The 15,436-nt window shown below is 31.0% G+C and overlaps 1 protein-coding gene across 3 annotated transcripts in view; it reads right to left on the bottom strand.

The window, feature by feature from the left end:
- LOC144845373 (uncharacterized) overlaps positions 1-15,436 on the bottom strand; it is an 85,298-nt gene that overhangs the window by 2,325 nt on the left and 67,537 nt on the right. The window contains exons 8-27 of one of the 3 annotated variants that reach the window (XM_078702657.1): positions 15,293-15,310; positions 14,935-14,970; positions 14,221-14,274; positions 14,008-14,043; positions 13,394-13,522; positions 12,902-12,928; positions 10,517-10,543; positions 9,967-9,996; positions 8,854-8,898; positions 5,956-6,060; positions 5,825-5,860; positions 5,658-5,693; positions 4,483-4,512; positions 3,406-3,438; positions 2,898-2,951; positions 2,619-2,669; positions 2,429-2,491; positions 1,956-2,027; positions 1,603-1,629; positions 635-661 (exon numbers count right to left, since the gene is read on the bottom strand). In XM_078702657.1, the coding sequence (XP_078558783.1) occupies positions 635-661; positions 1,603-1,629; positions 1,956-2,027; positions 2,429-2,491; positions 2,619-2,669; positions 2,898-2,951; positions 3,406-3,438; positions 4,483-4,512; positions 5,658-5,693; positions 5,825-5,860; positions 5,956-6,060; positions 8,854-8,898; positions 9,967-9,996; positions 10,517-10,543; positions 12,902-12,928; positions 13,394-13,522; positions 14,008-14,043; positions 14,221-14,274; positions 14,935-14,970; positions 15,293-15,310 (936 nt within the window). The remainder of the gene's footprint in view (positions 1-634; positions 662-1,602; positions 1,630-1,955; positions 2,028-2,428; positions 2,492-2,618; positions 2,670-2,897; positions 2,952-3,405; positions 3,439-4,482; positions 4,513-5,657; positions 5,694-5,824; positions 5,861-5,955; positions 6,061-8,853; positions 8,899-9,966; positions 9,997-10,516; positions 10,544-12,901; positions 12,929-13,393; positions 13,523-14,007; positions 14,044-14,220; positions 14,275-14,934; positions 14,971-15,292; positions 15,311-15,436) is intronic. The other 2 variants (XM_078702658.1, XM_078702659.1) reach the window with 2 other exon arrangements.

The raw sequence follows: 15,436 nt of genomic DNA, 5'->3' as shown, positions 1-15,436 counted from the left end.
TCTGCCATAAAAACCAGGAAGACTTTTTTTCAGTAGTTAGGTAGTTTAACCTAATGTAATAACATGTCTGGTGACTCCCTAGAAGGTGAAAAAAGATGGTGGATATACGGTGGATAATTTTTGCTATAGCATGAAAATAAAAATCTGAAGTTGAATAAAAATACCAGAAATGTAAAATTCAAGTTATATTACCTATATTTAGTCATCTGATAACATTTTTTACCACACTGTTTATTTTTCAAAGCTTTTTAAAATGCCACTATTTACAAAATTTGTGTACAAAAGAATAGAGATTTTACTGTGTAATTTGAACTATCCCCCCACTAATAACAAAGTGCTTATTTTCAACAAGTTCGTGTAACACAAATAAAATCCCAAAAATGATGAAACATAGGGGAAACTATAGATCGATAATTATTGGAATGTATGATCAATAGAAATTTTTTGCCCGCACCTGGCCTTTAACATTAGTAAAAGGTGTATTTATATGCCAATATTAATGTTGATGCTAGAAGCAAAAAAATATATTACCAATAAAAGTAGGTACACTTTTCGTATTTTTAATATTAAAGTCGAGCAAAAAATAATTTTCTTTTTTGAAGAATGGAAATACAGATTATATATAAACACTTACCTTTTCTCCAGGTGAACCAGGTGTCCCCTGAAATAAGAGAAAATATTGACTTGTAATCTATATGCTTTTATACATAAACATCATGCAGTTCTAACTAACTAACTACTACAACACATGCAAACATTACATTACTCGCTTGCATACATTTTGCAGGACACATACATTAATTTATTTTACTCAAATTTTGTTTACATCATTTCAAAATACTTACTCTAAAATATCACAGCTTAAAACAAGCAATGACAAGAATGTATTTTACAATATTATAACAAATATAATAAATCTATTATTTAGTATTCATTGATGTACAGTAGTTAGATAAGTTGTGGATGGGACAAACACAAAACAGGTGACCAGAAGGTTCTTGGGAGGGTGCTGTATTGAAATTAGGCTGTGTTAAGAAGGCTTTAGGCTGAGTGGAAGACTTTGAAGATGGGTGCTAATGTCCACCTCCACCTAGCACAATTACATCCATGGAAGGCCTACTGTATTTCAATTTATCTTTAACAAATTTTTTTCTATTGAAGACCTTATATTCTACAAACACTGTACAGTAAGTAAAAATTATTGTATTGAATTCAATAATTTAAGATGTACCCTCAGGGTCTCAAATTGTTGCATACGTGCCTTAATGTTTACTTATAGTTGCTAGTTATTCTCAGTAATGTTTAACATAATTATTCAAGAAATCTTGAAAATCATTCAGTCATGCACATTGTTTACTATGCTTTTAATATTACAGTATTATTATTACAGTGTTATTACAGTAAGCAAAACTATGAGATTTATATTATTTTATTCATATCCATATAAACTGTAAGATATAATTGTGAGTTCATTATTTACTAAATTTTCAGTTAGTTGTAATAATAGATACTAAACAATACTTATATATATGTATTACATCTCACATGCACTAATAATATTATATTTTGTTTGTTAGCATGTAAATGTAGTAAAGTGCTTACCGGTTTCCCCACAAAGCCTTCTCCCCCCTGTTGGAATAAAGTAAATTAGACCCATTTTTAAAATATTGAAGATATATATGACTGCCCTCAATTTTGCTACATTCTTTTTCTTTTTAGCTTGAAACGTTTTCAAGATAACTGTTCTTTTGGCAATAAAATGCAAGTAAACTAACTAACTTACTATGAAGATAAATTATTAATCATTACAAATTATTGATCCATCAGTTATGATGAAACTGTTAAAATATTGGTGTATCAGAAAAACAACAAAGTGAAAGTGAAATAATGTGTAGTGAGACACAGATTTACTTAAATTCTTGAATTAATGAATTGAATTTAATAAACAAACTTACTTTCATTCCCTTTTCACCCTGAATTCCGTCCATTCCAGGTGATCCTGCAGGACCCATTGGTCCTGGTACACCCTAAAGATACAAGTAAATTAAATTAATTAATTTATTATTACCAAAACAGAACCAATTTCTTTGATTGGAAGAATTCACTCTAATCTCACACGGTGAATACAACATTTCTTATGCAAACAAAAAAGCATAAACACCTAAAATTCCCTTATAATATTAAATATTTCACTTAAGTCAATAAATATTTATGGATTTCATTTAAGTGCTGCTCATTTAAATAGGAGAATGTTTAAATGTTAACGGCACATGTTTTCTTTAGCCTAAGTGTGAATGGTGAATATAGCCACTGGGCAATATATAGTATTTTATTCTCTCTGTATTAATCTTGGACAATATAACTTTAAAATTAATTTTTTTTATTTTAGCTACAGCCCAAAAACATAATGTCAATCCATGTTAATTACCGGTTTTCCTAGTTCTCCATCTTTGCCCTGAATACCTGTAAGTCCACGAACTCCAATCTGACCCTGATGGAACAAAGAGTCATTTTGTTAACTATTTACTCTACTGAGAAGAAGTAGACTATGTGGTCAACAACTTGTTCTTCCCAATCAAATGGTGAATGAAAGAGGAAAACAAAATAATTAACTTTACCTTATACCCTTGTGGACCAATGTCCCCCTTGTCACCTTTTACTCCATACCCCTAAACACAGACAAAATAAAGTCAACATAATGTTTATGTAAAAGATACATAATTCATTTTCAACGATTATCTTTTAGATTTTTAGTAAGTATAGAAGAGCAAAGAAATTGATATTTCTATCATTTGATAAAACATGACCGGTGTAATAACATGTACAGCGCTTTATAAATCCAGGATATTATTATTTATTATCATACATTAATATCATTATACAGTAATCTTTCTCACCTGAGGACCAATAAGGCCTTGGTTTCCTACATCTCCCTTAGGACCTGGTGGACCCTAGATAAACAAAACAATGCAAAATATTATGTTTTTGTTTAAAATATCCTTGTTACAATATATTAGATTATAAAGAAATAAAATGTAAATTAATTTGTAAATTGTATTTAATAATATATATATAAATCCAAAGGCAAAATAGTGAAAAAATGACAATGTTGTGGGTATCAGTGGCTGGATCTCAATGGAGATACAAAAAAAAGCGAAAAGCTAAATCAAAACGATAAAGTAAAACAGCCAGAAAAGTTACCAGAGCTTTCGGGCAACACTAGCCCTTCATTAGTGCAAGTGAAGGTACTTGGACAAAGATAGATAGATATATCAGGCAAGCGCTGCCTGAGTGGACAAGAATAAAAGAAATAAAACAATAGAGGCATAAGGTGTGGTGAATAGAGGGTGTAGATAGTAATAATAATATATATATATTGATTAATTTAAATGAAATAATACTCACAGGTATGCCAGGTGGGCCTCTTGGACCAGGTATCTGTTTAACAAATACAAAATATTTACAATTAATTAATAAATCCAGTTATTAATATAAATACGATTAAAATTTGTAAAGGCATTTTTAAAATCAAAATTGGATGTATACTGGTGCAAGTGTAGTGTGCAGAGCCATTGCATCATAACTGCTCAAACTAAAACATGCTTTGTGAGCAAAATGCAGTAACCTTTCTATATAACAATTTTACATAGATAACATTGTTGTAACTGAAAGCTAAATCACAAATAAACTATAAAGTCCTATCAATATTTTATTTATCTAAAAAGTTCCCCCTACTGTCATTAAATATTCCTCAGGGATGATGCTATTGGATCAAAAAGCTCCCTTTTGGAAGCCCGATTGACAGGGCCGTAGCCACCAGTACGGTTGGTAAGGTTTTAACCTGACCACTTTCCACAGAGGCCTTCGACAACCCAGTAGCTTGAACTGAAATTGTTTCCTTTTCTTGCGAAAACCGGACCACTTTATTTCTCGTGGCTATCACTGATTGGAAGGCTCTAATGAACTTGTACAGCCCTATGAATTTGTATAGGCAACTATGCATCAAAAGGCCTTTACTTTCTTTAATACAGGGGTAGATATGCAATTATGGTACTACTGAGGTTGAAAGACTAACTAATATTTTGCTACTATTAATGGTAGGTCCAAATTACTATCTATAATTATAATTCTTTAAAAAAACACCACACTTGATAGCCACAACATTTAATTATCTGAATAGTTGAATGATACTGCCATAAAAAATTAATCTTAAAAATTATCATTAAATATATACAGTATATTATTATTGATTACATTTTAAATTATGACATGCTAAAACAACTATTTTATAATAAATCATGATGAATGGATAACCATCATTAACCAGTAATAGTTATTTTTAGTTAAAACGGGCAACAAGTTTTTCAAGTGTAGCAAACATAAGGTAATCATTTATAAAAGTGTATTTCACAGAAAACAATAGTGAAAGAACCACAATAACATAAAAAAAAAGATATAAAGAGATCTAGTAAAATGACTTACTTCCTTGCCCATTGACGTCACTATTTCTCCCTAAAAGAAGGTGAACACAACAAGCAAAGTGGTGAAAAATAGAAACTGCAACATGCACAAATCTATGTCTATTGTTTCTTAAGAACTATAAAGCTCTGTCTACACTATCAAAAAAAGTGTGATGTGCCCAAATATGGTATTGATATGACATCATCATGTCCATATTTGGGCACATCACATTTTGTTGTCACATAAAGTTTGATAGTGTAGACAGAGCTTTAAGGCCTGTTTCTGCTGAGCAAAAAGAATACAGATTTAAATACCGTATTTTGAAAGGTATTTTCTTTTTGCCAGCAGAACTGGTCCACATAAGAACCGATTTTTATACATGATTTTAAAACTCCAATCAATTTCGGTCTCAATCTCAAATATTGGTTTTAAAAGCAGTTTCCATGTAGCAATTTATGTGATACAATTAATGGTATTCTTCAATAATTTGTTTTGAAAATGATAATTGAAACTGGTAACATGGTTAAATTGCTCAAATAAGGTAATTCTAAACCAAATAAGATAATCTTTAAAGGAATAACAGTATACATCATATAACTACTTGTTATAAATGTTTTCTGCTGTTTATATTTTAGAGCAGTACATATAAATGATATTTAAAATTGAGTTTTTCATCGCAGATGATGTTTTGTTGTATGTGAACACTGCCAACCACTTTGATAAGTAAGGTGATTCAAGGTGAATTTACACCTAAACTAGATTGCCTAATATTGTGACTAGGCATGCATTTGTGCACAGCATTCTTCTCAGGTGTGGTGTGGTGTGGTGTAATTGGAATACAGTAATGAGCAAAATGCAGTGCTGCACATGATTGTCACTGAATTCTACTACATGCACAAGGTATCACTGCAGCAACAGACCTTCTGATCTATACCCACACTAAAATGGACTATTGATGCGTGTTTGTATGTAATTACTGCAGTAACAGACCTTCTTGTCTATACCCACACTTACATGGACTATTGATGCGTGTTGGTATGTAATTAGTGCAGTAACAGACCTTCTGATCTATACGCACACTATGAATGTGTGTTGGTATGTTTATACTACAGATACTAATTAGACTTGAAAGAAAGGAGTGAAAAAACTAAAGGAGTGAAAATAACTGAAGCAGTAAATCAAAGTCATATACTTACTGTAAAACCCTTTGGTCCAACTTCACCCTTTTCACCCTAAAAAAATAAGAATACATTTAAATTACTTTTAATCAGTAGGTCTGATGTAAATTTGATTTCCCGTTTTGATTTTTAACATAAAAATACGCTGCATAATTTGAAATATTTTACATGAATTAAAATCTCACCTGCTGTCCTGGAACTCCCATGTCACCTTGTAATCCCTTCAAATAGAAATACAAACATGTAAATCTACCAAAACTGATTGTTGATAAATAATAAATTTAGAAATGAATTGCTATGAAGAAATCCAACTTACTCTATCTCCTTGTTGACCTTTCAACCCCATTCCAGGTGGACCAACTACACCTGGTCTTCCTTCTGGTCCAGATTCACCCTGTATGCCTTGTTCACCTTTATCACCCTATACAAATTGGAAAAAAATTTGGATAAATTTTGATTCAAACTTTTAAATAATATCATTTTTTTCTAGTAAATTTAAATCCATATATACAGAAATCTAAACCAGAAAAGATCTATTATGACAAACTGATCAAACTAACAGCATATGAGTTGGCATTTACTTTCTGCTTAAGTCAAGATAGTTCCGAAAAACTTTAGCTTTATTTATCAAAAATTTCTTTTTTCTTAGGGTATTTTGAAACTGACTTTAATTAAAACAAAGTTAAGTTTTGCTAAATGATTCATTCTGATCTGTATGACTAAAGAAACCGTTTTAATATACGATAAATCATTTTTTATATAATCACTACTCCTGGTACCTTATTTTATCTCTTACATCAAAACATCACAATAATTTAACTCAAAAAACTCTAAAACACACACACAATTCAGCCACAGCCACACACATAAAAAAAACAGTATATCAAGGAAGGAGAACGTCATTCCCTAAAAGCAGGAATCATATTGGTTAATTATTCTTAATCTTAATTTAAAAGTTGATCAGAAACATAGTATAAGATAATGTGTTGTGTTAAACAATAATAAAGATGTTTATCTTTATGTGAATTAACATAGTACTGTACATCAATGTATATGAAATGCAAAAAATAAATAATGGTTTTGTTATAGATGAATTCTAATATCAATGTGTGTGTTGATTGTCAATAGGAGATTGCAATCCACTCATTCAAAGTGAATATGAATTAGATGAAAAAAATGAAAACAAATATTATGAATCTTTCCCTCCCTTTTTTACATGACATACCCGTCTTCCTCTGCGGCCTATTTGACCTGGTCCTCCTGGACGACCTGGTACTCCCCTTTGACCCTAAGGCAGTTAAAAATGAAAAATGAATACTATATGCCAGAGACAGACCTATATTTTAACAATTAGATATTTTATTTTATGTTTTCTAGAGTTATTATTATCCTTTTTTTCCTTATAAATTTGGTGAAATAAAAGTTCTTTAAAAGGAAAGGAATATTAAATCCATGATTGTAATAAAAGGTCAGGGTTCAAACAATTTTTAATTTGAATTCAAGTGATATAGAAAGAATGCCAATTTTTAAAGCCTACAAAAGCTTACAAATGAGATGGTACAAATTTATGAGATGCCCAATTAGATAAACAGGTTTAAAAATAAATATAATCTTTTCAAAGAAAACAATAGTTTGTTTTATTTTATTAAAGTAAAATAGCTTTATAGTAAAATAATTTTGTTTTGTTAATTAATAAATTCCCTATGAATTATTTTCTTTCAGAAATAATTCATAAGTCTAACTCCGGCAAAATTGAAATGAAATGAGAAAAATAAAAACATTTTTCATGCATAGAGTACGCAAGCATTGCAATGATTTTTGGAATACAATTTTGTGTATAATATAGTGAGTGCATTGTGCTGCGTGCAAAATAATGTGTATTTAATCTATTTAAAATGTTGAAATAAAGGTTATTTAAAAGATAGATGTTAATGAAAACAATGAGTTGTCCATTTTGTGATTAGGTTTACATGTGCACCTGTTTTGATAGGGTTGCCTTAGGTAATGTGAATGTCTTAGCATCCTACTGGTGGCATAGGTTTATTGAACTGCTTTTCTTTTATAAACATTGAAATGTCACATGACGTTTGTATACTGTATACTACATCAGCTTTTTGACCACACTGAGCAATTACGTTCCATTATAACATCTGTACACACTCCTAAACTTGACTGTTAGCAGTACAAGTTTTATCTACACCACTAAATCATTTTTTAAAATTCTATTGTGCACAAAGCATTCTACTTTCCTATTTATAGCATTTTCAAAAGAGACTAACAAAGAGAACTAGATATTACATCACCACTGCTTTCACAATCTTCTGTTATCATTCTATTTTCCATATTAATATCATCACACGCTACATCACATACACCATCATCATCAACACCACATAGCTATCTTTACCATCATAATCACTGTGATTGTCTTCAACCAAGTATACCATTTCCATTGTCATATATTTGGATATTTGTGGGCTATGCTACTAAACTATGATAATCTAAGTGACACACTGCAATATAGCATTGAGGTACCCTATTATGAAATTCAGTAGTCCTTTCAATTTTTATAAGTTCTGTAAGTGATTAGTAATAATACAACTTGATTTCCTATACACAAATCAAAAGTAGGCAAGCTTCACTTGACACAAGTGCGTCTAACCTGCTTTGCTGAGCACCAAGACTAATAAAAAAAAGACAGCAGCAAAAAATGTGTTTGTATGCTGTGCTGTGCAGAAAGTCAGCAGTGCACAGTAGGCCTAATTACATACCAAGCTTTAGTTAAAACACAATATAGTCGCTAATATAATATTTTAGGCTAATTTCTAACACCCAACACAGCATTATAAATACTATTAATATTATTTAATAGTTTTTAAAAAAGGTGTTTTAACTGCTTGTTGGTACTGTATGTAAGCATAAAATTGTGTTATCAATTTGCCATGCATTTATTATGTCAAACAATTTTAAATACAGAACAGACTATCATATAAAAGCTCCAGTGCCGATTGGTCAATTTTGTCTATTTAACATCTTCATTTCAGCATTTATATTCATCTAATACAAATAGTATAATACATTAAGTTCTTTATTGTTTCTATATTTGACAAAATTATAAAATTATATTTTATGGCAATAGATAGCTTTTTAATTTTTATCCTATAAATCCTACTTTTTGCATAGATTTGTCACTTGTTAATCCAATTGTACTTACCTTTAATCCAGGTTGTCCCTGTATTCCTGGCGGTCCTGGTAAACCCTTCAACAACAAAATACAATTTACTATTAACATCAATGTTTATATATTTACATTAAAGGATAACGTTAGAAGTACAGGTGTAGTATGTGTTCATTAGTGTGCAGTGTAAATCAATTCAGAATTTCAGTAGAACCTGTAATTTAGGACACTTTCCTGAGAAACAAATGATGGGCACTACTGCCAGGCCCAGGAGACCCACCTCCTGAAAATGTCCCTCTTATTAGAGGTTATATTGTATTAGTATATTATGTTTTAAACTACTGCCAACCCCCAGGAGACACCTCTATCAAGGCAATCATTTGTTGGGTTCCTGAAAATGTCCCTCTTATTAGAGGTTATATTGTATTAGTATATTATGTTTTAAACTACTGCCAACCCCCAGGAGACACCTCTATCAAGGGGACCATTTGTTGGGTTCCTGAAAATGTCCCCTTAATAGAGGTTCTACTATATTAGTATATATGTGGCACATGCAAAGGAAAGCAGACATACTGTAAGTCGGAATTTTCAAAATTGAGATTTTCACAAATACTAAAACTATAACAAAATCCAAAATTTAAAATGCTGAAAAAAATATCTTTATACCATGTCTACTTCCAGAGATATCTCAGTCTAAAGTTTTGGCTGTTACAATCAGTGTTTTGAGAAAAATGCTTTTAAATTAAAAAAAGTAACAGGAAATGACAAATACAAACAAATAAACAGGGCGTCTAAGTTTACGCCTTAGCAAAAGGGTATTCTAATTGTTTTATTTCAATGAAACTTTGCACCTATCTTATTAACTATTGTTCTATTATTATGCAAAATTTTCATTAAAATCAACCCACTTGCGACTTATGTCCGATTTCCCTTGCATGTGCCACATATTTTATTTCTAGATAGCATTTTTATTTTATGATTAACATTAGTTAGGCATTACATTTGATATTGTTTTATTGTCCTCCCGACAAGAAAAAAAGATCCAAACAACATTGGTGCCAATAAAATAACAAATACAAAAATTACATTTTAAGTGCTTTGATCTAGTATTAGTAATTGTTTGGGTAAAACTTAGTTATGTAAACTTACCTGGCGTAAACTAATTAATTCTGTGATTTGCTGAGATTAACAGAAATGTGAAAAAGGAAAAATAAATGGAATGATTAGAAAATGAAGGTTAGAAACTACATCTATATATTTAGCTGATTTTTAGTACTGTCTATAATTTGTACAGAATCATGCAAATTCTGCAATACAGTGTCACACATGTATCAAATGTGATGCCAAAGGCCATAAACCTGACCTTAACATAATACAGGCGCCACATGTGATGTAACACTGTATTACCTACATATGATACTGGAAAATGTACGCCATATTTGGAGATACTGTACAGAGAATTAGGTGATAAGCTATAGTTAATTGAGATGATAGTCTACAATATTAATATTGTGCAAAAAGTGAAATGTGGTTTGTTAGTATTTTTTTGTTTTTTAAATACATTTTATTATATACAAATACAAATATTGAGATTTGGCTTTATTAATTGGAAGTTTGTTGGCATGGTGCCTTTGAATATAATTATTACATAATGGATCCTTTAAATACATACAAAACAAAGTATGAATGAAATAAATACCTGATCTCCTGGTGGTCCTGGTTCACCCTGTAGATTAACAAAAATAAAATGACATTAAATAAACAAATTGCAAAAAAAAATATGAATACAAATTACATTGAGTGAATCAAAGGCTTCAATAGTTAAATATTTTAAGAAATAGATCTTTGTTTCATTTGTTTTTTATATATGTCTGCAAATAGATAATCATTTTAAAATTGGAATAACTATCAAAAGAGTGTATGCAGAAAATCAATACATGAAGTATTTCTGGACACGCACATATGTAAGTGATGCATTTTCCATAATACAAGAATTATAAAATAAAACTAAAATTAATAATTCATCCTCCAATAATATAAATATATACGCAGTTGTGTAGAAAATTAAAAGTTGTTTAGTATTCATAAATTGTATGTATTAATATGTTCTTTTAATTTAGTGCAATCTGTAAGTTAATTATTATTGTAATTTTCTACATAACTCCATAACATTCAGAATTTACAAAGATATGAATAATTATTTTTGAAAAAAAAATAACATGGAAAGCATGCTTCAAGAAAAGCAAATTACAACTTTTTAAAAATAAATTTATCAGCTTTAAATTAAGTGCTGTAAAACCATGCATGTGCAGGTGATGAAAGGTATATTTAAATCAATCTAACAAGCTCTTGGCCCAAGCTCTTGGCCCAATCCCTACCTTTTCTCCATTTTCACCAGGAACTCCCACCTCCCCTGTTTGGCCCACTTCACCCTTTATTCCCGGTTCTCCTTTCAAACCTGGTTGTCCAGCATCACCTTGGGGTCCAGTTTGACCTATTTCACCAGCTGGTCCTTGTGGTCCTATGTCACCAGCTGGTCCTTGTGGTCCAGGTAAGCCCTGTTCTCCAGGTGTACCAATCATTCCTGGTAGGCCAGGTTCACCAGACAATCCAGGTTCTCCAGCTGGACCTGCTTCTCCCATACCAGGCAGCCCTCTATCACCAGGTGGACCACTGATTCCAGGTAATCCTTGCTCACCAGGTAATCCTTGTTCTCCAGATGGACCCATCGGACCAGGTAAACCTCCAGATGGACCTGGTTTGCCAACATATCCTTGATCTCCTTGCAGCCCTTTCTCTCCTTGTGGCCCTTGCTCTCCTTTTGGCCCTTGCTCTCCTGGTGGCCCTTCTCCTCCTGATGGTCCTTTAACACCTGGTAGACCAACATCTCCTTTTTGACCCTGTTGGCCTGGATAACCCTGAAAACCAACAGAGCCAGGCTCTCCTTTTGGACCGGAAACACCAGCACTACCATTAAGGCCTGGTTGCCCTATAACACCCTGTAGAGAATGGTGCAATAAAAAACATAACACACATGCAGCAATATAGAAATGCAGTTTCTAAGCAAACTTTGCATCATGCTATGGTGAACATTTTCAAACGTGACTTCAAATATACTATGACTAAAGTACTGTAAAATAGCAGTACTATTTTGTATAGTGACTCTTGGAGCAAATTACAAATCAATATAACTGGAGTTAAAGCTTGGTTCCTACGCAATGTAAGTGCACCGTAAGTAATTTGACCAATCATTTTGATAGAATATTATATCATCATAAAATATCTCATAAGCATCAGAAAACCTTCATATGCCAATGAGACCCAATACTCCAAGTATAATTATAAAGATTTGGCTTTTGCTACAAGCATATAAAGCATGTGTATAATGTGCAAAATATATAATGCCAATGAATTGACAACAAGCAGAAATTGTAGCATTTCAACAAGATAATGCAGATATTATCATTCACTTTCAATCATCATGTGCATATCATAAGTAGCATTAAAATAAGACAGTAATACATCTGGATCTAACAAACAATATAATTGAACTAAAGGGTGATAATGACCACTTTCAACATATTAAATCTAATCTTTGAAAAAAGGAGAGAGCCCTGTGTGGTGACCTCCTCAAAAGTGCTATACAATAAGGAAGGATGTTAATTAAAGTTAATATGATTCATTAATATTACAAATTGATAATTGATGTATTTAATAAGTTATCAATTAACAATCCAAATAAAGAACAATTAGTTCTGTTGACATGGTGCTAATTAAATCCTTACTTCACACATGCCACTGAGATCGAGTATACCCGGACCCTGGTTAAATTTATACATTTATTATTTATATATTTATACAATAATAAATAAACTGTGATTTTTTAGGTCTATTTTTCTTCTAAATATTGAAATGCATGGGGGGTGGGGGGAGAGAAATGTGTTGAGATTGAGGTGCTTTCTATGGACAATCCAAGATATTTATATTACTGTCTTTTGCTAATGCTTCTTCTCTTCCTAGCATATCACTAGTATTACATGCAATGATATTTAAAAAGTGTAAAAGGTAAATATTCTACACTTACTGGCTTTCCTGGTGCTCCATCTGATCCCTGTAAAATAGAATTGTAATAGTTATTAAGGATATTATATTTATTTATTTAAATTATTATTTAAATTAAAAGATACAGCATATTTACCTGGATAAACCGACAATAACCTGTGCTCTCCTAGCTCTCACTTGTATAATACAAAAAGTTCCTTGCATAATGGACTAATCCACAAACCACAACATCATATGGGCACACATCAACATATAAATGTTTAGTACATGATATCAAAATACCAGCTAAGGTAAAACTAATAATTTATTATTACCGTACATATTAGCATTTATTTCCAATTCTTCTATTTTAGTTATAATTGTTTCCGAGTGCTGGATCATTGAATATAAATATCATTTAAAGATACAGAAGTAGGAAAGAACAGCAAAAGCTACTCTGTAATGTAAACACATTCAACCTAGAAAAGCATTACATGATTTAATGATAATACAGATGAAGTTAAATAATACTTACTTGTAATCCTGGTACACCTGGTTTTCCAGATGGGCCCATCTTTCCAATACCTGGGTCTCCCTTTAGTCCAGGTAGGCCAGGCTCACCAGGTTCACCCTTTAACTGAAGCTCAAGTGAACCAGGAGGTCCCTATTAATGTAAATGATGTAAATGTTAATCATCACTTATAAACATGGTTGTAAAAACAAAACCATTTATTATTTATTATTGTTGTTTTATTCTTTTCCCATGCATCTAATATCACCCAACTTGTGCCTCGACGTGTTCCATCTTCTTGTCAAATCATTGCTATTTGTTTATGGTGGACGCACCTTCTCCTTGTTGCATCCTCTTTTTGGAAAGAACTCCAACATATTGTGCAAACTTTCAACCTCTTTTGATTCATTTTAAAGTAAGCTAAAAACTATTTTTTTTAAAATCTTATTATTAAAGGTGATGAAAGTTATTGTATATTTAGTCAACTGAACTTATACACTTGTATAAAGAGCTATATAAGTATGATGTAAAGTGTTCAGAAACGTTTGTATTAGGCTATATAAAAGTCAACCATTATTATTATTTTTATACAGATATTGCCTGCTAAGAGTTATATTATATTGTAGTGTTATGCTTACCATAGGACCTGATTTTCCATCTTCTCCTTTGTCTCCCTATGGTAAATAAAACTTAATTATTAAAACATATAATCTTAAAAAGACATAATATGATATAGAATACCATAAATTCATTAAAAAAATCCATATCAATAACATGTATTTTAATCTTTCTTTTCGTTTAAAAATCTGTGAAAATACATTTCTGGCCTACAGACAACAATATAAATTTACCTTTGGACCCTTTTCACCCATTTCACCAGCCGATCCATTTATACCATCTTTTCCCTGTGAGGAAGAGAAACAGAAATAGTAAAATGATCAACAAGAAGATACTTTTTTTATTTTTTTCAAATTTTATTTAATCCTATGTCATTACTTTTTCATTTGTGTCCTATTGTATTATTCAACGTTTTGTAGTGGAAATCAGCAGATTATTTCAATTTTCCTAAGCATGTTTTGTTCAATTTCTGAAAACAGTTAGGGCATTGGTTTATGTTACTTGTCATCATACAGAGATTATTAAGGTCTATATATATGACAGCTTCGATCACGAGGGAAATAAGACAAGAAATAAGAAACGTCCTCTACAAACATCTAGTTAGCGGCCCTGGCTCTACACACAAATATCAGTACATTTCAAACAGTATCCAAACTATTTAAACTAAATATCTAATCACACAATATATTATTGAAATCATTTTTTTACTTCAGGGTAAGTTAATAGATTTAATAATTATTCAATTAGTATTTGAATTTATACCGATAATTTTGTTCTATAATGTTTCTTTTTACAAAGTTAATATAACTTCTGTGAGTATTGTTTGTGTAACATAAAAAGGGCTAGATTGATAGATCAATTTAACATAAAAATTACAAAATTAATTAATTAAGAATTGGAAAATATAAATACATAAATATAAAAAGAATGTTAAATACTGTACTTACTGGTAATCCGATAGACCCTGGAAATCCTGGAGGACCCTACAAGATAAAAGAAAAACAAGTTATTAGAAATGGATATAATAAATAACAGTTAATAACAGCAAATTATTTCTATTTGCATTCAATTAGGAGTACTACTGTAAATCATATAGAAGATTTTCACATAATTGTGTACTGAATACATGGTTGATATGTTCTTGAATTGGACCCAACACAATCTGAGCTTAATCTCAAAACAAATATATAGTCACAGCAGTGCCTAGGCATACATCAACAAATATCACAGTTCTACTCTCTATTTTTGCAACTTTTCTCACTTAAACGAAGAGGCAACTCTAAATATCTAGAAATATTTACTTACATCTCCACCTATTGGACCCTGAAAAAGAAAGACAAAAAACAATAAATAATTTTATAATGAACAATAAATAAAAGAATACAACACATGTTAAACATTTAAAATGTAAAGGCATCAGAAAACCAACACAACTTAAAATACATACAG

The sequence above is a fragment of the Antedon bifida genome, chromosome 6, assembly GCF_963402885.1.
Source record: "Antedon bifida chromosome 6, ecAntBifi1.1, whole genome shotgun sequence".
NCBI lineage: Eukaryota > Metazoa > Echinodermata > Crinoidea > Comatulida > Antedonidae > Antedon > Antedon bifida.
The sequence above is the reverse complement of the archived record's forward strand: the minus strand, read 5'-3'. Positions and strand labels throughout refer to the sequence as shown.